Source organism: Siniperca chuatsi, linkage group LG4 (assembly GCF_020085105.1).
Source record: "Siniperca chuatsi isolate FFG_IHB_CAS linkage group LG4, ASM2008510v1, whole genome shotgun sequence".
NCBI lineage: Eukaryota > Metazoa > Chordata > Actinopteri > Centrarchiformes > Sinipercidae > Siniperca > Siniperca chuatsi.
The window spans coordinates 31,618,111-31,645,610 of record NC_058045.1 but is presented as its reverse complement, the minus strand read 5'-3'; the positions used below and the strand labels follow the sequence as shown (position 1 = coordinate 31,645,610).

General features: G+C 41.6%; 2 protein-coding genes across 5 annotated transcripts in view; one reads left to right on the top strand and one right to left on the bottom strand.

The window, feature by feature from the left end:
- Nucleotides 1-8,730, top strand: part of LOC122874846 (neuronal acetylcholine receptor subunit alpha-7) — a 50,520-nt gene extending 41,790 nt beyond the window's left edge. For all 3 annotated transcript variants that reach the window (XM_044193284.1, XM_044193285.1, XM_044193286.1), the window contains exon 10: nt 4,976-8,730. In XM_044193284.1, the coding sequence (XP_044049219.1) occupies nt 4,976-5,548 (573 nt within the window). In that variant the 3' untranslated portion in view covers nt 5,549-8,730. The remainder of the gene's footprint in view (nt 1-4,975) is intronic.
- A 6,995-nt stretch (nt 8,731-15,725) lies between these two features.
- znf277 (zinc finger protein 277) lies at nt 15,726-26,289 on the bottom strand. 2 transcript variants are annotated; one of them, XM_044192523.1, is made up of 12 exons: nt 26,161-26,289; nt 24,966-25,179; nt 24,058-24,146; nt 23,001-23,083; nt 22,501-22,592; nt 21,789-21,899; nt 21,220-21,352; nt 20,407-20,474; nt 20,019-20,115; nt 18,308-18,350; nt 17,946-18,120; nt 15,726-16,454 (listed from the first exon to the last, which is right to left on the bottom strand). In XM_044192523.1, exons 1-12 carry the CDS (start codon nt 26,186-26,188, stop codon nt 16,265-16,267), a joined length of 1,323 nt encoding a protein of 440 aa, XP_044048458.1. In that variant the 5' UTR covers nt 26,189-26,289; the 3' UTR covers nt 15,726-16,264. The 2 variants fall into 2 exon arrangements, with proteins under 2 accessions (XP_044048458.1, XP_044048459.1); XM_044192524.1 differs by lacking the exon at nt 26,161-26,289 and adding an exon at nt 25,899-25,929.
- Nucleotides 26,290-27,500: the final 1,211 nt, after the last annotated feature.

Sequence of the window (27,500 nt, the reverse complement as noted above, 5' to 3'; positions counted from 1 at the left end):
TTTAGTACAAAACTCATTATGCAGAATAATGTATATTATTGGATTATATTGATGCATTAATGTGTTCATCACTTTAATGACTTTATATACTGCTGGGCAGCTTGTGAATTTCCCCCCCGAGGATCAATAAAGTCTTTAATGCCTTTAATGATACATTTATTTGTTGATTATATTTTGTATTATTAATCTGAATCTACAAAGTAACTGAAGTTATCAAATACAGTCAACGTCGTGAAGTAAAAAATACAACATTTGCCTCTGAAATGTACTGCAGTACAAGTATAAATTAGCATTGATTACTGTAACAGCCTGTTCACTCGTCTTAATCCAGAAACTCTGCAGACTGTACAGGACTCAGCTGCGTGGCTGTAAACCAGGACCAGGTGCGACCCCATCACACCTGGTTCAGCCTCTTTACACTGGCTCCCTGTTGGTTTCAGGATTGATTTTAAGATCTTGTTGATTACTTTTAAGGCTCTTCATGGCTCCAGACTATATTTTAGACCTTGTAATCCCTTCAGGTAGTCTGAGATCTTCGGGCAGGGGTCTCCTGTCTGTTCCTGAGTCCAGGATGGAAACTAAGGGGGACAGAGCTTTGGCCATCAGGGCCCCGAGGCTCTGGAACAACCTGCCCGAAGACATCAGGCTGTCTGAGTCAGAGTCTTCGTTTAAGTCTCGTCTCAAAACACATTTTATCAGAAAGCAGATCCTGATCTTACCTGAACTGCTTATTTTATTGGTTTTGTGTATTTTATTTCTTTATATTTCGTCATTCACTGTGGTGTTTTATTTCTCTTGTTGTGAAGCACTTTGTACTTTGTTTTGATAAGTGCTCTATAAATAAAGTTTTATTATTATTATTATTATTATAAATACTCCAGTGAAGTACAAGTACCTCAAAATTGTACTTAAGTACAGTACTTGAGTAAATGTACTTAGTTGCTTTGCAGCCCAGCTGTCACTCCGCTGCTTGGATTTCTCGTGCCGACCTCTCGGTCACAAGTCGCTTCTCTAACCTTTCAGCCACCGCGTTGGGGGTTTTAATAATCCACTTCTACTCCACGCTAACTCTTCTAAAGTATCTTACTACAGCAAACTCTGTTAAAAGGGTGGAAATCTAACGTTCAACTTTTATTTGTCCACGAAGGCCGATTGGTTTTTGCAGCAAGACGTTGATACAAGACGATAAATTACAGAATCGGGGGAAACAGCAGTGGTCCCAGGTCGAACTTCCCAATCAGAGAATTGCATAGAAGAACAAAGTGCTGAATTTCGGGACATCAATTACAAGATCAACGTCACTAATACAAATGAATGAATCACTGATATAAATACAACATGTATACGTAAGTACAATTCAACAACCTTATGTAAGCAACATAGACAACAACAATGTTTTCACAAACAAACAAACTTAGCCAGCATTGTGAAACATTGTCATAACCATCATCGCCATCCTCATCATCGTCAGCATCCTCATCATCACTAGGCTACTACCTACCTTACTGCTGACATTCGCTATTTCGGAAAGAGCAGTTTTGGCCTTGACGCTGAGATTGCCATAACAGCAGCAAATGTTAAATACAGACTCAGGGTAGGATTTGTAGAAGAGGGTCTGATCCACACGGGACTTAGACAGTTTCCGAAGACAGAACAGTCGTTGCTGGCCCTTTTTGCAAAGGATCTCAATGTTGGAAGTAAAATTCAGCTTACTGTCAGTAGTGCAGAGGTATACAGTGGAAGCATTTCACAACCAGATCGAGTCATACACACTGACTTGTTCTTAAGTGGCACGTACGAGCGACGTTCACCAGTTTTTCTTCAGTACGAACAAAATCCACGGCGGTCCAGTCGTGGACTCGTGTGCAGATAGCATGTCTGTCGCCACTCGTTTGACTTAAGAATCGAAACGCCTTAATATGAATGAATTTGGAGTTTAAATATGGTACCAAAATGAACAGAAATAAAATCTGTAACTAACTGCAGACGTCGTTATTTGGCGTCTAACTTTGTGTGAAAACATTCCCGCTCAGTGTCTGTGACTGTCACATGTCAGCGCTGCTCTGATGACACGTCCTGTCTCTTTAAGACTGTATAATCCTAAAGAGAAGTTTAGGATTATGCAAAATGTTCCCGCATGAGGCCGCATGAATCAGTATAGAAGAGACGATCTTTAGTATCAAACCCCAATACTTACTTACAAAATGTGTCTGTGGCACCAGCTATCAAAAACTGTCGAAGGTTGCCATCGAACGTCTTCTTACTATGTTTTCTAGTTAGTTAGTGTAGAAAGACTTGAGACGGTACGCAGCTCTGTTGGTATTCAGGCAATACAGAGAGAGCTGATGTTCAGTATGTTGCATTATTCCTGACAGCACAGCTCGTTCTGTACACACTAACTCCTGAGCAGGAAGTCTGATGTGTTTTGGAAACCAGTTCTCTTCTTATTGTGGCAGTTCTGAGTTACTGTACGTTCGAGTCAGTCAGTTTGTTCTGTGGGAACAAGAGAAAGTAGCTTTGCCAAATAAGAAGTCTTCACTGTTAGACAGCCAGCGAGGGTTCAGCGTGTCTGTGGGAAGAGACAGAAAGGATAGTAAAGCAAAGGCTGGAAGGAAGTGGAAGAAGGGATGGAAATACAAGTAAAGAGAAAAGAGGAAGAGGAGAGGAAAGAGAGGGAAGGAACAGAAAGGATGGGAACCTAAGCTAAGTACACCTTAAAGCAAAGAAAGGAAAAGGAGAAGAAATAAATCAAATTTAAATACACAAAAAAGGAAAATGTGAAGGAAAGGAAAGCTGAATACAATGGAAAATGGCAGAAGTTTGAACGTGTTGGGAAACTCGACCTCGCTGCCTGAAGCGGGACAGCGTTGGTGGTCCGACGGTCGCTCAGACTCAGCGTGAAGAGTTTGAGTTTGAATATTTAATGAGCTGAGTGTAAAGTGAAATATCGGGCTGTGGAAGATTACCTCCGAGAGCTGAGCAGCCACGGATCCACTTTACTCATGCTCTATTTTTATCTGCCAACTCCTGCTGCACACACACACTCACACACACACACGTCACACACGTCACACACACACACACGTCACACACACACACACACACTCACACACACACACACACACACACACACACACACACACACACACACACACACACACACACACACACACACACACACACACACACACACACACACACACACACACACACACACACACACACACACACACACACACACACACGCACACTCACACACACACACACACACACGCACACTCACACGTCACACACACACACGTCACACACACACACACACACACACACACACACACTCACACACACACACACGTCACACACTTCACACACTCACACACACACACACACACACGTCACACACACACACACACACACACACACACACACACACACACACACACACACACACACACACACACACACACACACACACGTCACACACATCACACACACACACACACACACACACACACACACACACACACACACACACACGTCACACAAACACACACACACACACACACGACACACAAACACTCACACACACTCACACACACGTCTCACACGTCACACACGTCACACACACACACACACACACACACACACACACACACACACACACACACACACACACACACACACACACACACACACACACACACACACACACACACACACACACACACACACACACACACACACACACACACACACACACACACACACACACACACACACACACACACACACACACACACACACGCACACACACACACACACACACACACACACACACACACACACACACTCACACACACACACACACACACACACGTCTCACACGTCATACACATCACACACACACACACACACACACACACACACGCGTCACACATCAGCTCATATCTCTCTCATGTACGTGCACATTTTTCCGCATAAACACGTTTCTGCATAAATGAATTTTAATCAACTTGTTTTTATGTAAATATTTTTGACTTTCATTTTGTAAAGTCAACTTTCAGATAAGCACTCTCTTCTCCTCCTCCTCCTCCTCCTTCTTCTTCTCCTTCTTCTTCTACTTCTTCTTCTCCTCCTCCTCCTTCTTCTCCTCCTTCTCCTTCTTCTTCTTCTCCTCCTCCTCCTTCTTCTTCTACTTCTTCTTCTTCTCCTTCTTCTTCTACTTCTTCTTCTCCTCCTCCTCCTTCTTCTCCTCCTTCTTCTTCTCCTCCTCCTTCTTCTTCTTCTTCTCGTCCTCCTCCTCCTCCTCCTCCTCCTCCTCCTCCTCCTTCTTCTTCTTCTCGTCATCCTCCTCCTCCTCCTCCTCCTCCTCCTCCTCCTCCTCCTTCTTTAGCAACCAGGTCCAAACATTATTGCTGTTAATAGCTAACTACAGATCTTTTTTCTCCTGTCTTCTTACAACCATGTGGTGAATAAAAGAGCACAACCTTTTGCTTGTCAGTCCAGTTTGATCCACAGGACTTGCTTCAGACCTAAAAAGCTAAATTAGGACTCATCTGCTGTGAGACTTGACTGGTGAAGGACTGGACTTGAGTATTAAAGGTCCAGTGTGAAGGATTTAGTGGCATCCAGCGGTAAAGTTGCAGATTGTAGCCAACTGAATACCGCTCGTCGAGAAACCACGGTGGCTGTGAAACTGGAGCCAGTGTTTGGTTTGTCCGTTCTGGGCTACTGTAGAAACATGGCGGTGCAACATGGCGGCCTTTATAATAGAGATGAATCAGAAATTCTCATGAAATCCCTCACTAACAAATCACATCAAAACAACTGCAGAGAAATTGATTATAAACATGAGAATATACTCTTACTACAACTTGTAATTACCTTTCTTCCCCTCCTCCTCCTCCTCCTCCTCCTCCTCCTCATCCTCCTTCTTCTTCTTCTTCTCGTCCTCCTCCTCCTCCTCCTCCTTCTTCAGACCCGTGTGATTCTGTTGAACTGGTGCGCCTGGTTCCTGCGGATGCGGCGTCCCGGTGAGGCAAAGGTCCGTCTGGCGTGCCACAACGCCGCCAAGCGCCAGCGCGGCAGCCTGTCCAGCCTGGAGCTCAGCGTCAGCCAGGGGTCTCTGCGACATCACCCGCAGGTAACCAACGGCAACCTCCTGTATGTGGGCTTCCGGGGCATGGAGGGGTTGCACTACGCCTCACCTGCTGAACCCGAGCTCCTCTGTTCACGGCTGGTGGGAGGCGGCGTGGGCGGGGAGGAGGACGTGCTGCGAGCAGGGGGCGGAGCCGGAGGAAGAGGAGCAGTAGGGGGCTCCACTCCGGAGGCCGAGCTGAACCAGATCCTGGAGGAGGTGCGATACATTGCCGGGCGTTTCCGCGGCCAGGACGAGGAGGAGACGGTCTGCAGCGAGTGGAAGTTCGCTGCAGCGGTGATCGACCGGTTGTGTCTGGTTGCCTTCTCACTCTTCACCATCCTGTGCACCATCGGTATCCTCATGTCGGCTCCCAACTTTGTCGAGGCCATTTCCAAAGATTTCTTCAGCTGAGGAGGAGGAGGCCCTGATATCAGCTGACCCTGATACCTGCTGTCTTTTTTTTATTATTGTCAACCAATCCCCTGTACAGACCCGAACCAAAAATACCCGTCTCTCAGCACCGTCTCACTTCCTGTCTGCGGCTCTCAGCTCCGAGCCCATTGGCTCCTGCTGAAGACGTAAATCTTTAAAAAACACCTCACAAATATATAGTCTCATTTTTTAAAAAGGCTGCTCACTGTAGTTTTTATCAGGCTTGGAGTCCAACAGTGACTCAGTTTAACAGTGAAGATAATTGTCCATATGCTCAGTGTGCTCCAAAATACTGATGAACACACAGCTTAGCGCAGCTCGGCAGCTGTTAACGTCTGAATCGTTCCCCACATCACATTTTCTCAGTGATTCAGCTGTGTTTGGTGTTGGAAAAGCCACCGAGGCAGCCGGAGCTGTAAAGGCTGGGTTAAAGCAATACCAAAGACATTTTGGGAAATACGCTTATTCCCTTCTTGCTGAGAGTTACATGAGAGGACCGGCACTTTGCGTAGTTTAGCATAAACACAAACAACAGTTTGTTGTTTTTACATTTCTGTTTGTGTACGCTGAACAAACCAGTCACTCCTGTTGTTATTCTTTGTCTTACTTCTATCTGGGGGATAATCGTGCTCTATTAATACCCCCCCACCCCCACCCACACACACACACACACAGAAATTGGCTAACATGAACACAAAGTCGGTTTGAAAAATGAAGTGAAATAAAATGGCAGTTCAGTCAAATCATCAGGCTACGTAACTTGCTTGCTTCCACTGGTGAAGAACAGCAGACGTAGATGGTCGGCCTGTATTCAGCCTTGCTTTGATCAGGGAAACTTGTGAAACTTTGTGATAACAGGTGTGTGTATATATGTGTGTGTGTGTGGGGGGGGGGCATCATTACCACTGTTTCGGTTCAAGGACTGTCTTTGTCTTCGGATGTAACTATCAGTGTTTATTAGCTGCTGTCAACAGGCCAGCTTTCCTCTCTGCTGTCTGCACATAATCAACACAGTCGCAGGTAACGGCTCACCTTCCTCCATTTGCTGCTGTTCATTCTTTAGCACGAAAAACAACTTTGAAAAAGACCGAAAACAGACTTAAAAAATGGTCCGTTGACACCAGTGATTTGCTTCAGGTCAGTAAATAATTGTACACATGTATAATGAACTTTGTGTCATGTAAACTTTTTGACTTCAGGGCAGCTGCATCGAGAGCTCATTTAAACTGAGCTGTGAGAGAGTGAGCATCCAGTCACAGCCAGAGTCCAGTTAATAATCACTAAACAGAGCAGTCCAGGGATTCATTCCCACATGCCATTTAGAAAATAACATTTTTGCTTTGGGGTTTTTGAAGAACAGAGGTTCTGTAGCAAATGAAGCAATTGTACCGTATTTTAACCAAATACTAAATCGTTATAAAAATCCCCAAATATCAGGCTGACAAGAGCTGAAGAGCTCATTTCACCCACGGCTCAGGTGTAAAACGAGTCAGACTAGCTGCGGTCTGTTATAGATGGGTTTCCCGTTTACAAATGATCAAGGATGCACACGCAGCACAGGGGTAGAAACCCCATTTCCAGAAAGCTTATATATGGACGTTCAGTGTATAGAAATAAATCCTGCTGATTCCTCAGAATATACCAGACACTCGATATACTGTATGCCAGATGTGTTACATCAAAGCAAAAACTCATATTAGAGATGACTGAAGTGTAAACTGGCAAAACTTCACTCACAAGAAACTACTGATCAGCCACACAGCATCACGGAAAAACCCCTCTGGACACGTTTGAAACATTCCAAACATGACAAGGTGTTGCGTTTTCCATCCAAAGCCGCCGGTTTGCACAGCTGTCACCAAATCACACACGTCAAGCTAATCACCGAAACACTGATCACAGAGCCCGGCAAACGGTGCGAGCTGTTTACCTGAGCCGCTCGCCAGGTGCACCACATGAAGTCCAGGGCTCTGACCAGATCGCTGGCGCTAACAGCTAATTCTGCACTGCGAGCTAACCTGGAGGTTTCCTTCTTGGGACAATGAACATTTCCCACCCATTACCTTTGTGTTTCATGCAGTTTAAGGCACAAAAACAACTTGTTCATCTCCTTCTGAGCTTTTGGTTTGTCCCCCCGCCTCTGCGTGCATCTCACTGATGACGTTACTCGGAAACCCATCTGTGACCCATGTTAATAGTTGCTTGTGTGGTGTTTATCGTGTTCAGATACAATCTTAATTGCTAGCTTGCATTAAAGCTGCAGAATTAATCAACAAATAAAATGAAGGAGTTCATCCACACATCAGCCGAGTTTCTCGCAGTGTGAACTAACTGCATGACTTTCTACATCAACACTTCCAACCAGCTAAAGAAAATATTCTGAAAAATATGCAAATGTGTTTTCATATCAGCTGCTGTAGAAAGTACACACATCCCATAGAGACATTTTCCGCCTTAGATGAGCTCTGTTTTAAAGCGTGAGGAGATATTATAGAGATTTACATTTTCCACTCAGCTATTACAGTTCTGTACAGTTCCAGATCTTTTCCCCAGTTCACATAAAATGGCCTCAATGGGACCTCAAGATGCACAACTGAGAAAATAAAGCTGATTTTGTTTAAATGTTTAAATGTCAATTTAAAATTATTACAAAAGCCTCCATTAAAAAGATGAAATGAAACATTTCTATATGAATTCTTCTGATTCTTGTGATTTCAGGGATGAAACCTGAATGATTCCGGTTCAGTTTGTGACGTGTTTGTTCGGGTGGAGCTTTCAGACCGGCCGTTAACATGTTCCGCCTGCTTTCTGTTCACTCTGCTGTTCGGAAATAAATGTATTTTCATATACATCAGGCTCTGATGTGGATCCTTCAGGCGGTGATGTGTACAATTTGAAAATGTCCAACTTTTTGCGCAGTCAGAAAAGGCCCTGGCAGATTGCAACAAACCCAAACGCAGCTCTTCTCCGTCCAATTCGGCATATATTCAACACCACTTATTAGATTTTGACAAAATATAGTTTGCCGGGTGAGGCCCAGCAGGTGTCAGGAGTCGATTTTCAGTACTCGTGCTCACAAATGAGTCATTTGTGCCCTTAACTTACTGTGAAGTGTAACTTCAGTTACAGGATGTTGCGGAGGAGCGTTAGCGGCAGGCTAGCAGCTGTGTTTTGGTATCGAGGTGCCTACAAATACTGAATTTCTTCCTTCAGATGAACATTGTTTGGTTATCACATTCATTGCATTCGTCCTTGTCCCCTCCACTCTTTTGAAATACAGTTGTGATGCTACATTGGACACTGCCTCGGCTGCCAACAGTTAGCTGCACGTAGGCTTTGCCACTGGATAGCCTATTGCAGTGCAAATGGCCAGACATTGGTAATGGAATCCAAGCGAGGATTGGATTAAATGAAGTTTCGTTTGGATTTTTGGCTGAGATACAGCGTTATGTTATCTTTGACATCCCTAAAACGTGTAGCAGCTCGGTAAGGCTGTACTTAGACGCAGCTGTGCTTCCAGCTGAATGCTAACATCAGCATGCTAACATATTAATGTTTAGCAGGTGTATCGTTTACCATGTTCACCATCTTAGTTTAGTGTGTTGGCATGCTAACATTTGCTAATTAGCGGTACACAAAGGAATGTCATTAGTTCTGCAGGTATTTGGTCATAAACCAAAGTCAGAGGATCACCAAAGGTACTGCAGTTCATCCTGAGGGGAACACGAGACAAGAAAACCATCAGTGAGATTATGTTACTGTATGATCGTGATCTGAAACAACACTGTAGTAAGGTCCGGGTTTAAGCACATGAACTGCAGCTTCATCACCATCGTCCCTGCAGAAGTCTCTCAGCTCCACACACAAACACACAGAGGTGTTGTTTGTGTTGGAGGGGTTGTGGGTGCCAAACCTGAATTAATCCGAGACTTGGCAATGAGACACTGAGACAGACAGACAGACAGACAGGAGACAGACAATCAGACAGACAGAAACGCAGCAGAAGAGCAGCAGATGTTCTGAGACTGTTCTGATAAAATGCAACAAAAAGCTGATTGGCTGTGAGGGAGTGTGTGACTCTGTCAATACTCTCCCTGTCTGTGTGAATAGAGAATAATTTTCCAGATTGTTCTCTGGGGAAACTCGTTTCCTTTCCTCTTTTATTGCCCGTCATTCCTAATTTGGCCGGCTGTGGAGGCTGAGCCGAGGCAGAATGAGTCCCGCTGTTATTCACCCAACACTCGACCGCCGCTCGCCTGCCAGAACGCCCAGCAGCTCCTCCGGGGGACAAAAATACGTCCACCTATTTTAAAAGGGGCAGTCAGGGCTGGGATGCAATTAATCTGCGGGGTTTCACCAGCTGCTCAGACCTCTGGCTGGCCCGAAGCTTGTTCTGGAACTGAATTACCAAAAGGCTAAAAAGCAGTGCGCACTGGAAAAGAGTTGCCAGAAACTGAGAGTTTAAAGCAGCAAATTAAAAAAGAAAAAAACTTTAATGGTCACTAGATGATACCTTTTTAACAAGACTAAATCTGGGGGGGGGGGGTCCCGAAGATTCAACCATCCAACAAACAGTTCTGAAGAAGCACACTAGCAGCTTTAGCCGTAGTGGTGTTTGAATTTAAGGAAGGAAAGGTCACGGGGTCATTAAAATCACGACGGTTCGTCCTCTGGGGAGCAGCAGAGTTGCGCGTCTCTAAACCTCAGCACGTAACTAAACTCTCTGCGAGGCTCACGACGCCACGACAGGTTTTTCCAGGTGATTCATACCTCTCATCTGTTTGAATAACAGAAACCACGTCGCCTCTGAAGGTTCGCCTGCACTGCTCCGCTCCAGTGTCTTCCCCTCTATGAGTCAACATGCTGCATCATTGCTCTGCTGTAAATCCCACTAACAGACCGATGCTGCCCTCCAGTGACGGGCTGAAGCAGTGCAGGCAGGCTGCTCTGACGCCACAATAATATTTCATTATCACGGACTGAGCCTTTAAGAAAACGGAGCTGCCTTCACATTTCTATAGCCAGATGTTTAGCCATCTACATCTGTTTGATTCTCCAACATTTTATGATCCAACAAAGATCTTCCTTTGGTCTTTTTTATGCATTAATATACAGAAAATATTTACCATTCCAGCTGTTTGCTCAGTTGATGTTACATTTGCTTGTTATGCTGCAGGATGTTCGTTCGTTTGGTTCGAGTTTTCAACAAAACAGGCCTCTTCTCAGATTTCAAATCCCAAAAGTGCGTGAACGCAGAAAAGACTGGAAAATGTAACAAATGTACCGAAGTAAGGTTAATAATACATTATACAGTCAGCTGGTGGAAATGCTGTTAAGATGTATTTTAAGAGATAAAGAGGATGAAAATGAATGTTTTTCTGAACCGATTGATTTTGCTTGACGTTCTTTCTCTACGCACTGATAAAATATAGATACAAGTAATAGAAGAAAAACTAAACTAACAGAAGAAGACATATTATCAAGTTTAGTAGCTTTATTTTTTGTGCTAAAAATGATTTGTATAAGCTTTCCATTTTAAAAATATTGGGATAGGGCTTATCTTCATTAACGTTACTGTTGTGAATATGAAAATAAAACTATCACACTAGAAAACACCAGACACATGTGGAAAAACGGTTTCTCTGTTCACTGTAACCACTAACATCACCTTTGAATCTTGACATGGTGGCTCCAGCTCTTTTCCCGGATATCAGCAGATAATCCTGAGCTGTGTAACACACGGTGGCTTGCACCTGTTCGCACCTGTCTGCCTCTCTCTCTCTCTCTCCGGATGTTTGTGTCTGTCTGCGGATGCCGGGATGGGCAGCGGAGGGCCAGTCAGTGAAGGGTCCCGGCCAGAGAGGCCGGAAGCCGGGGAGGCTGAGCCTGAACCCGGCCGGTCCTCCGCACCTGCGGGACGCAGCGACGCCCCCCCTGCAGGTAAATGTTTATTTCAGTGGAGAAAAACACCCAGTTTCTCAGTATCAAGGAGCTCTGCAGGAGCATTCTGTAAATGATGGACACTTACTTGTACTTCCATTTTATGATACTTCCACTCCACTACAGTTCAAAGGGAAGTATTGTACTTTTAACTTCACTACATTTGTTGTTTGACAACATGAGTTTCTGGTTACTTTGCAGATTCTAATAGAAAATATAAATCCACTAATAAATGATGAAAATAGATTAAGACCCTCAGCAGTATATAAAGTGATTAAAATGAGCTCCACCTCACCGGCTGCAGCATTAGAGTGATCAACACGAATGCATCAATAACTTAATCCAGTAATATAATATACTGTATAATATTATTTTGATATTTTAAGTACATTTTGATGCTAGAACTTTTGTACTTTTACTTCAGAACTTTTTCTTTTTCCACTGTGGTATTGTACTTTTCCTGAAGTAAAAGATCTGAGCACTTCTTCCTCAGTTGAAAGTCAGTGACCTTCTTCTCTAAAATGCTGTTTCTGGTGTGTTTTCAGGCAGATGAGGACGCAGCGAGGCCTCATAGCCACACTGTGGATATCCAGTCTTTAAAGAGTGGAGAGAGCAACATACAGACGAGAGAGAGAGAGAAGAAGAAGAAGAATCCAGCTCCAGTTACTGCGAGCAGCTTTTTCAAATATCCACTCCTGACTGGATCTGTCATGTTATCTTTACATGACTGATTATATGACATGTAAGCATGTCATCCAATATTAATATTAATATCTGTCACATCTCTATTATGAATATCACAAACAGACGTTTAATGCAAAATTTACAGTAGACTATATTTAATGCAAATTTACAAAATACAGAGAATTTAGTATTTGGGGTCCATTCTTTTTGAAATATCCATCATAGTATTAAAATTACATCAAAAACTGTCAAACATAAATCAAACATTTGAAGAATACATTTAAATATGTGAGCACATACCAAATTTGATATATCTCAGCCTTCTTTGCTAATAAATGTGCATTTGTTTTGCATATATTTCAGGTCTACTATTTAAAAAACAGTAATGAAAACAGCTGTATATTTTTATGGTCATTTTAATAAACTCAATATAAAATGGATAATTGTACCTGAACACTTACAGTGAATATTAATATGTGTAACACTTTGACACCCAGTTGGCCGCCTAAAACACACGCACAAACACATCAGCTTCTAACTCGGGGTGTGTGGAGGCTGCAGGCGGCGGTGTCACCTGAAAAGACTTTCAGCCGTGCTGTAGTCTGGTCCAGCTGATGAAACCGCACAACATACACAAGTTTTAAACATGAAGGTTTTTTATTTGATTTGATTTTTTGCTCTAAGTTTTTAAGAAATCATCTTTGGGAAGCAATAAATTGGCAATTCTGAAAACTGATCGTCATGTCAACTACCATAGCATACAATTTGATATCTCTGCACCAGCTTTTGAAAAATGATCACAGTAACTAAAACGAGAATCCAGTCTGTTTTCCATACTTTATATTAGGTTTTTATATCCATGTAACGTTGCTATTAGAATTCGGTGACGGTTGTACACACCAGCCGCTTTTTAGAAAGTTCAGATGTTTGAATCGGGCCTCGGTTTTATGTTTTATGTTAATCCCAACGCTGCCTGTGCTGTAAACTGTGTTGTCAGGGAACTGAGGCAGCAGGTGAAGAGGTGTCTCTGGATATCGACGCTCTACAGCTGCTTCAGCCACCATGGAAACAGAGGTTATGTCGACGAGTCGCAGGTAGGAAATAAAACACCTACTACAGAAATAATAAATATATTGGAAATCACTGGAAGAAACGCTCGTTCTTGCTCTTTTAAATTTGCTCTGTGCACAAGGTTTAACAGCAGTCAGTACTGTAAATCAGTGAGACCAGGTTGGAGATGAGTCTATCACGTGTGCTCACGTTTCCCTACATTAAGACCACACTTCCTGCCAGCCCCTTTGGTTCCTGCCAGCCCCTTTGGTTCCTGCCAGCCCCTTTGGTTCCTGCCAGCCCCTTTGGTTCCTGCCAGCCCCTTTGGTTCCTGCCCGCCCCTTTGGTTCCTGCCAGCCCCTTTGGTTCCTGTCCGCCCTTGCGAAGTTTTCTCTACGGATCCTGACTTAATTATTTCAAACTCTGTTTTGTGACGCTCATATTTATATATTGTGAGATTCGCAAATTTATCAGCATCCCAAGCCGCTCTCTTCTTCCACCACCTGCAGAAACGTAGAAGATTCAGTTGACATTTGTGGTTTTAAGTGAAATGTCTCGACAACCATTGGATGGATTGCTATGAACTTGAATACATACATTCATATTCCCCTCAGGATGAACTGTGATAACTTTTCATCTGACGCCATGATCAGGTCAAAACCTTAAATTTGTCCAATACTTGTTTAGTGCTAATTAGCAAATGTTAGCATGCTAACAAGCTAATAAACCTGCTGCACATCAGTATGTTAGCATTGTCACTGTGAACATGCTAACATGGCTGTAGGCTCTTAGTCTTGTTGTTTTACATGTGTGAAGACTTTGTCTTATTTATTGCATAACAATAAAACACAGTTCACTGCTATGACCATATGTTTGATTATAACTTAGCATACATTTGCCATGTCATGATTTTTATGGATTTCGATAAAATATTGTGATATTAATGAGTAATTCCATCTCTTTGCCTTGAGAGACTGTTTGGATGTGTCTGGCCTAGCTTAGCTTAGCACAAAGACTGGAAGTTATACTATCTGGCAGTCATATCAGTGTACCAGGTGAACAAGGTGTCTGAGTTAAATAACACAAGGCTTACAGTTAAATCGAATCCTGTAAACTGTTAAGGGCAATGTTGTTAATTTGCCTGTAGGGAAGGCAAGCAGTTGGCCTTAACGAGCTGCAGATCTTAACGAGCTCTGGACCTCAGAGAGCAGCAGTCCTCCATCTATTAAAACTGAGTGGTTTTTAAATTTATTTGTTTTAACGGCATTTAATGACACATAATGTCTCATAATATTTCATTTAAACATTATCTAAAGAGACAAGTGCTGCCAGAATCCAGATTTCAAAGGAAATGTGATCGGGAAAACACTGTGTGCCGTGTTAAATAAGAATACAGTCAAGCCAGAGAAAAGCTAGAAAAGTTACAGCAACATTCAAATGAATTCTAGTTGGGGTTTTTTATTATTATTTTAGAGTCGGATTTTGGAAGACACATCAAGCAGCAACTTGTCTTCAGAAATCTTTTTACTGATTTCCATATCATCTTCATCTCCTCCTTCCTGTCTGCAGGAGGAAAATGTGTAGGAAATGTTAGAATAACAAATGTGTACTAGCTTTAGTGGTACACTGCTCTTGACAGTTTGGCCCATTCTTTACCAAATGTGTGAAAAGATGAGAGGCGGTGTGTAATATATTATGCAACTCTTGGCATCCAGCGGTATCCTGAATCTGCTGGGCTTTTTAAATCAATGGTTAAAATAAATGTGGAGGACTGTAGGCTACAGCATTCACACCATGCTGACTGAGTGGTTATAATGAGAAAATGGCCCATTGTTACCACTCGAGTGTTCACACATTATTCCAAGATGGTCGCCCACATCGGCCCTGTAGTCATATAAATATAAAAGTCACGCCACAGAAATTGAAATCTAAATAATCCGTTTTTATTGCACTCATTACTAGCTGTTCATCAATGAGTTAAACCAGATACTGTGTGTGTGTAGGCTATATAGCTCCTTTTTAATTAAGAATTGATTGTAATAGTATTAATATCGTATTCATAATAATTACATTCCTCCTCCTGCAGTCCTTTTCACCCAGTGAGATATCCTTGAGCTGTTAGTATTCACAGTCTGTACGATATAAATAAAATTCTGTATAATCATATACATACTGTATATAACATCTGATTGAATTAGATCCATTACCAGTTTTGGCTGACTAAATCTGTACCCCGTCATATTCCATAAAATGCTAATTGTGTGCTAAAGTGTTTACAGAAACAGCAAACTACATACAGTGTCAGCTGTGTATTGTAACGAACAGCTGTGTCCCCTGGTGTCTCCGCAGCGCTGTGTGTTTGTGAATGTGAGTCCAGACATTAAGGACGTGGTGGAAACACTGAGCACGCTGCAGTTTGGGTTTTCATTTGGAAACGCAACACAGAAAAACAACAAGACTGTCAAGTAGAGAGAGGCGATGATGCACTGAGGCTGGACCAGGCGTCAGCCACAACATTTATTTAACAAAAACAGTTGGAAGATGCTTTTTGTTCTCGAATCCTCTGTGTCTTCGCTGTGAAGTGTCACAGCTCTGGGTTTTGTTACTTACTGGTTATAGTTTCTGAATTTACAGTAGAAAGCTATTCTACTTAATATTCAAGAAAAACACGTCTGAATTTATCTTTATTGCTTGAATGGAAATTCGTAGCAAGTAAAGTTTGAAGTGCTCACCAACATGTGAGCTGCAGCTGAGTCTGCACTTCTGAGAAGGCTTCTGATGGCTTTTAAAGTGCTCAGGGTGCATAATTGGTTCGCAGAGCATGGCTTAAGTGCTTTAAAGTGTAGAGAAAAATACTGTTCTGTCCATGTGTGTTCCAACAGACAGATGCAGCAACAACATCTCAGCAGGGTCAGTTTCGCACGGCCATGGTGCGCCGAGGACAACAAGTCTGGTGAGAAGAAGAATTGTCCAAAAAAAACAAAGTCCAACCCATCCCATTACCCAAAACTGTCCATCGTCCTAGCTGCAGGAGCCTCTGTTCTTCAGCAGCTGGTTGAGGACACTTGTCTGCTTTAGCGCTCTGAGGTTGGACACGTCCTCTGCGATAACCGGGACGTCGTCACCGTGATTTGTCTCGTCACTTTCATCGTCATCGCTGTCAGACAGTGTACACAGGAGAGCGTCGTTCTCATATGTGGGGAAGTAATACCTGAGGAGAGATGGAGGTCAGGGGTTTATTTAAAAACCCGTTTGGTTTTTGCACTGCATGTCTTAGCAAGGCATGCCATATATTGTTGGGCTAGAAATACCATAAATTTGCATGAGTTGTATGGTGTTCAAGGACAGTTTCTATAAAAATGCCTGAATGTCTACAGGTTACCACAAACATCTGTATATGAATGAATAGAGGAGAGTTTCAGTTTCCCAGGGAAATATGAACCATACTGAAAGAACATTGTGAGAATTGATAATGTAAAAAAGAAAATTGAACGAAAATGCATTCATAGGTTTTGTCACTCCTATTATTTTTCTTTGTCTTACTTCTGTTTGGGGGGATAATCATGTTCTGAGTTCTGGAACTACAGTTCCCATAATGCTTTGGGGAATGCAAGCAGGAAGTATAATGTTGCCATGTTGCCAGCTGTGGCTGTCCTGTTTTTCAGCCTATATTTGCTTACATTTTAAGGTAGCCCAGGAAGGAGGTCATGGAGAAAACTAATTTGTGCTCTCAGTTTAGCAAAACGTAGCACCTTCACGCCACGAGCCTTGTCTTGCGTGTACCCTTCACACTCTAACCAGGGATCACTCGGATTTAACAGGGATTTTCTTTTTGTCTTAGACTGAGAACTTCAGGTTTTAGCCGTTAAACACAACTTTGTTTTATTTGAGATCTCATCTTTGAGGAAAACAGACTGTTTTGCATTAAAAGCTATGATGTTACTGCGGATGTCATCCAGTTCATAAAAAAACTCAAACAGTGTCTTCTTCGTTGTCTTCCTCAAACTTCCAGCTAACTGAATGTGTTGTGCCAAAGCCTTTTTTTCTTTTCCTCTACAAGGGTACGAATTACTAAATGGTGCACACAAATGAGCTTCTTTCCCCTCCATAACACGTCGCGGGCTCGGTACATTTGTACATCATGAAAATCATGAAGACTTGGCTGCTGTCAGTTGCTGTTAGCTCTGTTACCATGGAAACAGACTACCATTAATGGATTATTTTGAGACTGTAACGTGACAATTATAAGGCCAGATGTGGAGTTATAAGAAGCGTCTTTTTCCCCTAAGATTTCTAAGCAGATGCATGGACATGTATACGCGATGGACGGCTGGATGCTGATATCCCTGAACCGTGTAAGTTATGCTGAACAGTTTGTGTATCGTGTTCAGGTTTGACTGAGTTATGACTTTAAGAGGAATGAGCGTGATTACCGACACAAACTGAGGGTTTAACAAGTTAACTTTGGCGTCATGTTTTATTTTAGATTTCACATTTCAAACAATTTAGTACCAAGAAGTTAAAGCTACATTGTAGAATTTCAAATATTGGCGCCCCCTAGTGTTAGCATCAAAACAATTCACAGGCCGACAGCAATGAATGTTGCAAGGACGTTATCCCTCACTGGCTTCCCACCCACGAACACTGTCACCAACGTGAAACTATAAGATTTAAAATAAATAAATACAGCTGCTGAGCTTACTGTGGTTGGTTCCAGGTCGACGGGTCGGGCAGCTTCATCGCATGACCTTCAGCCACGATGTGACGGAGGACGTCGTCTCTGGAGGCGAACCTCTCCTGGCAGCCGTAGCAGCGGCTCTGGTGGATCTGCCGCCGGATGAAGTTCACCAGTTTCACCTGCTGGTAGAACCTGAGATCTGAGGGAGGACACGGCAGAGCGGGATGTTAACGTGAGCATGTGTACTCACATTCGAACGCATTAATGTATGCATTCTCAAATATCAAATCAAGCTGCTGCGTTATCAGTTCATCAATCATGGTGATGACGTTAATTTTAAAGATGATGAAGTTCAGCACTTGGATGTTAGTATTTGTTTTACTTACTGAGTTCTGTCCTCAGTTTGTGGAGATCAAAGCCATGAGCTTCCTAAAGACAATAGGAGGAACAATAATCAAACAAGATTAAAAGTCCATACGGCGAACTAGCGGCCTCATGAAGCTGTAATGTTAACTACACATCAGATAATAATTGCTGAATGGGTTAACAACTTATTCTTAGATCTTTACCACTAGTGAGGGGAAAACCATGAAGTTAGTCCTGAGTGTGGCACCAGAGGAACAGCCATGTTGTTACCTAAATCATTTAATGACCTTTAAGACTCAGCCCAGCTCTATGTTGTCGGCCTAAGACGGACCCTGTCAGTCTAGGAGTGAAATACCTCGAGAATTATTTGTATTCCTGTTAAATTTGGCTGTGACATCAGAGGTCAGCGGAGAATGAATCCCGATGACTTTGGTGATCCTTGGACTTTAGCTCTCGTGCCACCAACAGGTCAAAACTTACACTGATACAACACACAATAATGACTGACTTCCTGTCAGCTTCAACTGTACTTTTACATTAATCATAGAACTAAACATGTTAACATGCTAATGTTAGCATGCAGCATTCAGACCTTTCAATATCATAAATCACGTCACCTCTCTAATAACCTATCTTTACCTGTCTACTACTACTTTTGTTTTAGGTCATTCTGCTTTGATTTATGTTATTGTATTTCTGGTTTTGTGTTTTGGGCATTTTTTACACTTGCTGAAATGCTTTGTTGTGTATCGCTGTTTTTGATCAACAATGAGATGAATATTCACTTGCGAGCATGTTTTCTATAATGCTCAGTGTTTTCCTCCACCTCAGGTGTGGCGATTGCTAATTGATGGCCCCGCCTCCTTGTGAGAGACTACTGACCTGATGCGACCCGGCCATTTTTTCGTTTATTCCATTTCCAGTGTCTTTTAGCTTCTGGTTGCTAATGCTTGCTCACTAAATACAAGTAAAAAGTTGCGGCCCTGATCGGTTCAGACAGTCTACTACACATTTCTCAAAGTTGGGAACACACATCCACATTTTTGAGGAGGTCATGTGACCTGACGCCGCCACATCCACCACAGATATCAGATTAACTATCCATTGCAGGACCATCTTTGGCGCAAAGTTATGTTCACTGTCTTACAACTAGCTTTGCGTTGTAGCAGCAGCTCGCAGTTTCTTTGGTTAAAAGTATCAAGAGCTCTAAAGCTTACTTATCAGTATGATGATGCAGATCATCAAGTTAATAATATATTGCATTCTTCACAAACAATCACTAAACCAGATGACTTTTGCTTTGTTGATCTGGTCTGGTCAGTCCTTCACGCTGTACGTTAGATTCTAAAAATGGTCACATATTTGCTCAAATGTAGACGCAAGGTGATCACACGCAGCTGTCTATCTACACAACGCAACACATCCACACTTCCGGTGCAGACAGGAAGTTAAAAGACAAATAACGGAGTTGGAGCACTTCCTCGTTGCTGAAGCGAATAAGGGGAATATGTTCTGCGTGTATCTGGCACGTCTCGCGCTCTGACGGAGGTCTTTGTGACTGACAGCTTAGAAAATACATTTGGTGCAAAGGAGATAAGTGTGCAGATGTTTTGATCTTTTTGCGTCGCTGTTTCCTTGCATCCCTAATAGCTCTGTCTCAGCACTACTGTGTCATGAAGGAATCATTTCAGGCACATTCAATATAAACTATGTTTAAATCCCTTGCTGTACCTTCATGTGTGTGTAGATCTGGTCCATCGTCTCTGACTGATGATCACAGAACAGACACACAGCAGAGACTGGATGAGCCCGCCAGTCCGACCAATCACTGTGGACAATACAGAGATGTCAGACAGCTGGGATCTGAGAGGGGAACCAGGAGGTGAATCCAGTGTTTCACACATGAGATGTGACGTAAATAAGGTCTCTGGTCAGAGTGTTAGATCTACTTGAGATGTGTCAAGAACAATAAGTTAGGTCACTTTAAACTCGGAGCTTCCTCAGAGGAGATAAATGAAACTGAAGCAGTCGGGTGTTCACAGAAAGCCAGTAAAACCTGGAAGTTCTGGCCCCAGACTGATGTATTCTGACCCTCCTGGTTCCTGCTGGAGATACTTACTCATCCTCATCGTCTACCAGCTCACGGTCATCCTCACTCTGCACTTCCTCCCAGGTTTTCCCCAGCTCCTGACAGCAGAGTGGATGGAGACATTTGAAGATCACACACAGTGAAGAGAAAAACCTCCTCTGATACTCCACCCAAAATATATATCTAGTGTTGAAACAATTCATCTATTAGACTGACATAAAATTAAACAACAAATCTGATAATCGATGAATTGTCATATTGATTGTCATTTATCAAGGAAAAACATTTTCTGAATGTGAGGATTTGCTGTTTTATATCACTGGAAACACTTTTGGTCTGTTGTTCAGAGAAAACACTTGAAAACGTCGCCTTGGGCTCTACGAACTTTTAAAAACTATTTTTAGCCATGCTAGTGTCAATGCCGGTCTGTCAGTCGGTCCACCACTTTGATCCAGACTGTAATATATCTCAACAGCTATTGGATGGATTGTATACGTCTCCATTGTCCATCTGTATGTTCCAAACACTTGTGATTTGCCCAAAATGAGGCCCAAATACTCCGTTTCAGTATCAATTTTTATGCACAACCCTATTGTTTGCATGTTTCTGTGGTACTTTTGACATATTTTTTACCCCAACGTGAAAACTTGTCACTATTGAAATCTATTGTAACTGCAGTGAATCCAAATTGATTACAGCTGCAGTTCTCCATGAAGGAACGAGACTTACAGTAGGAAGAATATCGCATTCTCTGTGAACATATACATGTGACTTGACGACGCAACTGTCAACACATATCCTGACTTAGACAAAACTCAAAAGCCAAAGTGTGTTAAGTTTCACCAGGTAGTTGATGACGTAGAAGCGGTCGTATTCGCAGTTGGTGGCGTTGATGCGGCGGTGAGCTTTCTTCCTCATGTGATCCTTCAGCGTGGTTTTATCTCGGAAGGTTTTCTCACAGTACAAACACTGCAGACTGACAAGAGGACATAAAAAACACAGTCAACTTGGACTGAAGGTTGTTAGGTATGAGAATTTCTTTAACACATGTTTTGTATGTGTGCATGGTGAGAATAAAGCAGAGCTTGTGGTTTTATCTGTGTTTATGACCTTCACTGCTGATCTTTAAAGATCAACCCTGATCAAACTCACAGCTGAAATAATGGATATTACTGCACTGTAAATCCTCATTTCATAACATTGAACTTTGCCTCCAAAATTAAAACATCACTTCAGTTCTAGTGTGGAGCATTTGTGGGTATAAACTGATTACTGTCCAACATGTGAACGTTTTTTAAGCAACTTTACTGCGTTAAAATCTCAAATTAAACTTAACAGAAGTTGGGAGGTTTTTACATTTTATCAGTGTCGTAATAACGACATACTATTACCGTCACGGAGTCAGGTCTTACTTGTCCAGTTTGCTCTGCAGAGTGTCCAGAAACTGGTTGCAGTAGACGATGTTGTCCGGCAGTCCGATGCTGAAGGAATGTTCTCTGGCCATGTGGTTCAGCAGCGACGACCTGAAAACATGACGGTAGAAGTAGTTTGTTTTTTTAAATGAAACTATGTATTTGTGAGTCGTTTGTAAAGATTCACGTCTTCAGCAGGAACCAATGGGCTTGGAGCTGAGAGCCTCAGACATTGTTGGTTTGGGTCTTTTTATGGAATATGATAACTTAAATATAGAAAAACACCAGCTTTATGCTTTAATGGAAACAGAAAACACAACAAAACAAAACCTTTTACACTTGCTCGTGGGGACAATAAAAGTAGTTATATATATGGTGTATTTTTCAAATAAATAATGATCTAGTGACATTTTAAATGTATGTCCCCAGTGACAACAAGAAACATCATATGTGCTGCTTCTAACTTGTTGAAAGTTTATTAAGGTTGTACAGTTTGATCAATGGTTGGTATAATACTGTCAGATTTACTTATTTTGAGATGAAAGCACGAAATATGACCGACACATGTAGCTGAAACGCCCACCACCTCCCCAGCATTAATACAGTGTTTGGGTTCTGATAGATTTTACATTTACTGATGTACTTTCTAACACCCGGGAAGTTTCAAGCCAGCTGACGGAAATGCGTCGGATTCCCATCACATGTGCAGTACCTGTTTCCAGCGAATTCTTCACTGCAGAACATGCACAGACGACGGAAGCTGCTGTCGTCTCTCTCCTGCTGCTGCTGCTCCAGCACCTCCTCCTGTGGAAGACCAACACCGTCAGAGAAACACCACAGAAGAAGAAGAACAGCACCACCACCACCACCTATTGGGGCTGGGATATTGTGTATGACAAACAGACACATGGACAGACGGACCCACAGTCTCTGCTCTGATTTTACTGGAGCGAGAATCATCACTACAAAAGGTTTTAAAAGAAAAGAAACATGAAAAGAAATCCGGTGAATCTTTTGAGATTTTGCAGAAACTCTGAAACCTCCAAACAACTCAACTTTGGCTTGGATTGGGTCGAAAAATTTAAAAATAACTAAAATAAATTAAAAATCTGTCTAGAGTACGTATGTACAGAAATTAGTTTTAGTTTTTGATTCATGACAGAAAATCCAGATGAGATGAGTTTGATGTTGGATTTGGTTTCAGATCCTCACCAGTCGTTTCTGCTGAAGCCTCTCGCGGAGGATTCGGTCTTCTGGAAGGACGTCACACAGCAGGAAGTAGTCCTCCTGCTTCTCTGTGAGAACAACAACTGGTTATAGGAACACAAGCTTCAAATGAGGCATTTCATTGCTTAGAAGATAGGACTTAGTGTACAGTCATTACATATGCAAGTGATTTTTGTAGAGAATTTTAGTTTAATTCTGCATTCACATCATATACCGACCATATAAGATTGTAGTCTCCCGTGCAATATTAGTTTTCCCATGTTAGTTTTTCTTATTTATTGTATTGATATTGTATACCTCTATTACTCTCGACAGTACATGCACCTCCGCTTATTACTTATTACATATTTGGTGACACTGTATTTTATACTGGACTTTCATCATCAACCAGTAAACCCACTTGGTACTCGACACTTAGTTTATCTTATACTTATACCGACCTGATACTTAATTTATTTTCTGACCTGTTTTATAGTGTTTATAGTGTATCATATCGTTTTCTAGTACTGTCTCCTGTGTGCACTGACGTAAAGGCGAGCTGCTGTAACAAAGAGTTTCCCTACGGGGATCAATAAAGTATTCTGATTCTGATTCTGATAGACGCAGGTTTGTCTTCTAGAAAATACGGTTCAGCTCAGCTTTGATATGGTAAATACTCCCTCGGGTTTTGTGATAGTCGAGCTTCTTTAGAATTGTGACTCATCCAGAATAACAACCTAATGCTGTGAAGTTAAACATTGTTCAAACCCACAGAACTTTATTTTTAATTTTGACATTTAAGTTCCCAGAGAAATATGAATTTTGGGGACAAGTGTCTAAAATTATGCACAAAAGACATCTAGAATATTTCTATTTGACAGAATAGCACAGCCATAAAAAAAACATGGAGTCTTGGGTTCACTCATATTCACTCATCATATATCATCAGCGAAGACCTCAAACAAGATGATACATTATTATTGTGGATTTATAACTATTTGAAATGTCCAATTCCCTTTGCACTGCAGTCCTTGTAACGCAGCTGTACTGTAACTCCACTCACCTACTGGGCCGGTGGAGTTTGTCTTGATCACGCTGCAGAAATCTGTGACCGGTTGCTCCAGGAATCTGCCCTTCCAGTACAACATGTACCTGACGGAGGACAGGAAAGGAAAGCATCAGCACTGCTCACCTTCGACATGACATTAACAGGAACTAATTATATACAGTGATATATGTATATACGGCTACCATCCAATATTCAAAATATAGCGTAATAAACTGTACATTTTAGGTCTTACTGTCAGCTCTGATAAGAGAAATATTGTATTTTTGATTTTGGCCAAAATGATGTCTTATCTATAAAATGACTACTACCAGGACCACCAGAGAAAAACATCAGTTACAGATGATTTGAATAATAATGGTCACACACTAGTTAGCAGGGCTGAGCAATATCGTTTAAATAAATACTGTAAATATTTCTTCCATATTGATATACATATTCTACGATATGTTGTAAAAATCACATAAAATCAAAATGATGTTCAATGAACTGAAATCAACTATGTTCCACTGTTCATGTGTAAAACAAACTCATTTTGTACTTTCAAATAGGTCAACACAATTTTATAACGATCACATGATTTGATCATATAATCACAGTATGATTCCAGTAAAAGTTGCTAAACAATAATATTGAAATACTGCCCAGCCCTACTAGTTAGTAGTACAATACGTTTCCTACTGCATCCTGATGAATAAAAATGGCCGACCAGTATCTAAAAAATTAAAAGGCCAATATGAACGCACTGATATATTGATCTTATTCTAACCCTGGACTGTGTTCATCTGAGATGTGCGACATGTTTAAAACATTTAGATCCTTTTTCAAACACTTTCCCAGCCTTCAGAAACAGACGGAGTTTTATTTTGGATGACCAGCTGTAGAAAAGAGCGCCTGGTCCATACTTTGGGAGGTCCGCGATGAGTTTGACGTCGGCGACGACCAGCTTGTGCTCCAGCAGCAGGTGTTTGAGGAGGACGTCTTTCTGCTGCAGAGGGACGGACTCAGGGCAGAAGAGACACACCAGCAGCTCTGCGCTGGGACACTGCAGACTGGGAGCACTGGTGCCATCAGCTGGCTCCTCTGGAAAACACAGCGGCTCCAGTATGCTGTCCTGACCTGAGAGAGGGATACAACTCCAGGTTAACTAACACACACGTTACTCCAACCCAGTGTGCCCTGATAGATAAATACAGGCGCTTCCACTTGTACCAGATGATGTAAATGCAGAGCATATTTGTGCACCAATTATTTTGCTTGTTTTATCTTAGGGGAAACTTGGCTGGGAGTGTAAAAACACATTTGTAAACCTGTTATTTTATCTATAAAGGTGCAAACCTTTTTTTGTATAAGGTCTATTGTCTTTCCTGTACAGCTGGATATCAAACCTCACTAGTTTTTGTTACTTAGTGTGTCCACAGCACCGAGTGTCAAATGACTTTTCCTTGCTTATTTCTTCATCAGACTGTATTTTATTTTATTTAGATACAAGTTCTTTTACGGCTGCTTTTGTTGAGACAGCATTTATGATCTGGAAACTTTGGCTTCTTTTGTTCAGTGAAAACAAATGTTAATTTAAAAAAAAAACCTGCCACAAACATTTCTCACTTGATGCATACTCCTCAGTATATTTGAGCAAAACGCTTAAATATAAAAAGGTAAAGAGGTTTGGCTGGCAGTGGATCGATTTTATCTTTTGATTAACTTAATTAACACAATTTTTGATTATCAATCACTTTCTTATAACGATAGAAAGATAGATATTTTTCAGGAAAATGTCTTGGCAGTAACTGACACTGACTCATGAGTTTTGAAGGCTAAAGCGTCATTTAGCTTACAGTGAAGAACCGCCATCTTTATTTTAGTTGATTTTACCAGTAGTTCAGTTACTGTGGTCAAACTGGACAGCTAGCAGAAAACAGGCTACTGGTTAGCCTGTTAGCATAGCCGGCTAGCTGCCGGCTGTTCAACGTCATTACAAACCGAAGAGCTGAGCCTTTTTCAGCTGAGTCTGCCGTCTGACAGACTCTGCGTTTCATATACAGGTGAGTTATCTAGTCCGAGTACATAACAGCTTCATTAAATCAAATTCAACTTAACCATCTTCGCTCCCGTTGCAGGCGGCCATCTTCGGTGTCACGTGGTCAAAACAGCGGCTAACGGACCAATCAGAGGTTGGAGAATGTTCGCATGCTGCCTTCAGGGTCTCCGGGAAAAAGCATTTACGACACGGTGCATTTAAGTGTTTTTAATCATTATCACAACTCGTGGGTGATGAAGGCTAAAGCGTCATTAAAGCGATTTAATGGGACAGAGAGGTTTTAGAAAGAGTGAAAGCAGAAACATTTACATATCAGTGCTTATTATATGCACAGAATGTAGCCTACAAAATATTTTTAAAACGTTGCTTTCATGAAGTACACTGACAAGATAAATCCAGGTTAAAGTTATTGATTTGTTATTAATGTCCACTCATTAAATAGATAGTGATCATAGAAGGAGAGATAGAAATTAATAGATGAGTTACAGAAGAGCTTTTTGAGCACTTTGAGGACAGTTGAAATGTGTTTTGTCTAAAAGGAGCTGTGACTTATTTTAATGTTGTTGTTTTTTTTGTACATGTGACGTGCAATTTGATTACACACAACATCATTTGGGAACACCCGCCACGTGAACGCCAACTAAAATAAAGTCTTAAAACTAGACTTTGACTCACGGGCCACAAGATCTGGTACTGATGCAGGACCACCTCAGTTGATTTAAACGGTATAAATCCCTAAACAAATGAGCCATTAATCATATAACGTACAGCTTATTGAAACACAGTGAATCTGAGGATGTTTGGCTTCCTTTTTGCACAGTTGGTAATCAGGCCTTGATTAAGCGATTCTGTTTATGTACAAACTGTAAGGCTTCTCTGAGTTTATTCTGTTCTCCAGAAAACCTCCACTGGGGGGCACAAACATCCCAGTCTTCATCCTGCTGCAGCCAGTCCGACTAGTTTTGGTTTGTTTTTTCACTAAAATGTCAGATAGTGTGTTTTGTTTCCTCACAACAAACATAATCATTAAAGTTACAAATTATAATAATATACAAGCAACTTCAATACTACTAAAACTGTTAGTTTTTTTTTATTTACACAGCATAAAAACAGCTACGAGAAATGAAACACACGTGACACGTCAGCTTACACAGTGCAATTAAATATTAAAGATTCATATAAAAGCAGTGATTTAGTATTGTAGTTATGTACATTTTTGAGGTACTTTACTTTACTTGAGTACTTCCAGTTTATCCTTCTTTATACTTCTGCTCCACTACATTTATACATTATCACAGCTATAGTTACTACTTTGTCAACAATAATAATAATAATGCAATTTTATAATAAATATAACAATGCAATCCTCTGCATAATGAGTAGCCTACCTTTACTTGTG

Excerpts from the sequence above, each read along its gene's own strand:
- znf277 (XM_044192523.1), bottom strand. The coding sequence starts at position 26,188 with ATGGCCGCCTGCAACGGGAGCGAAGATG. Across the intron at positions 21,900-22,500 it reads GAAGAATTCGCTGGAAACAG|GTCGTCGCTGCTGAACCACA; the intron begins GTACTGCACATG and ends TCATGTTTTCAG. Across the intron at positions 21,353-21,788 it reads CTGCAGAGCAAACTGGACAA|TCTGCAGTGTTTGTACTGTG; the intron begins GTAAGACCTGAC and ends TCCTCTTGTCAG.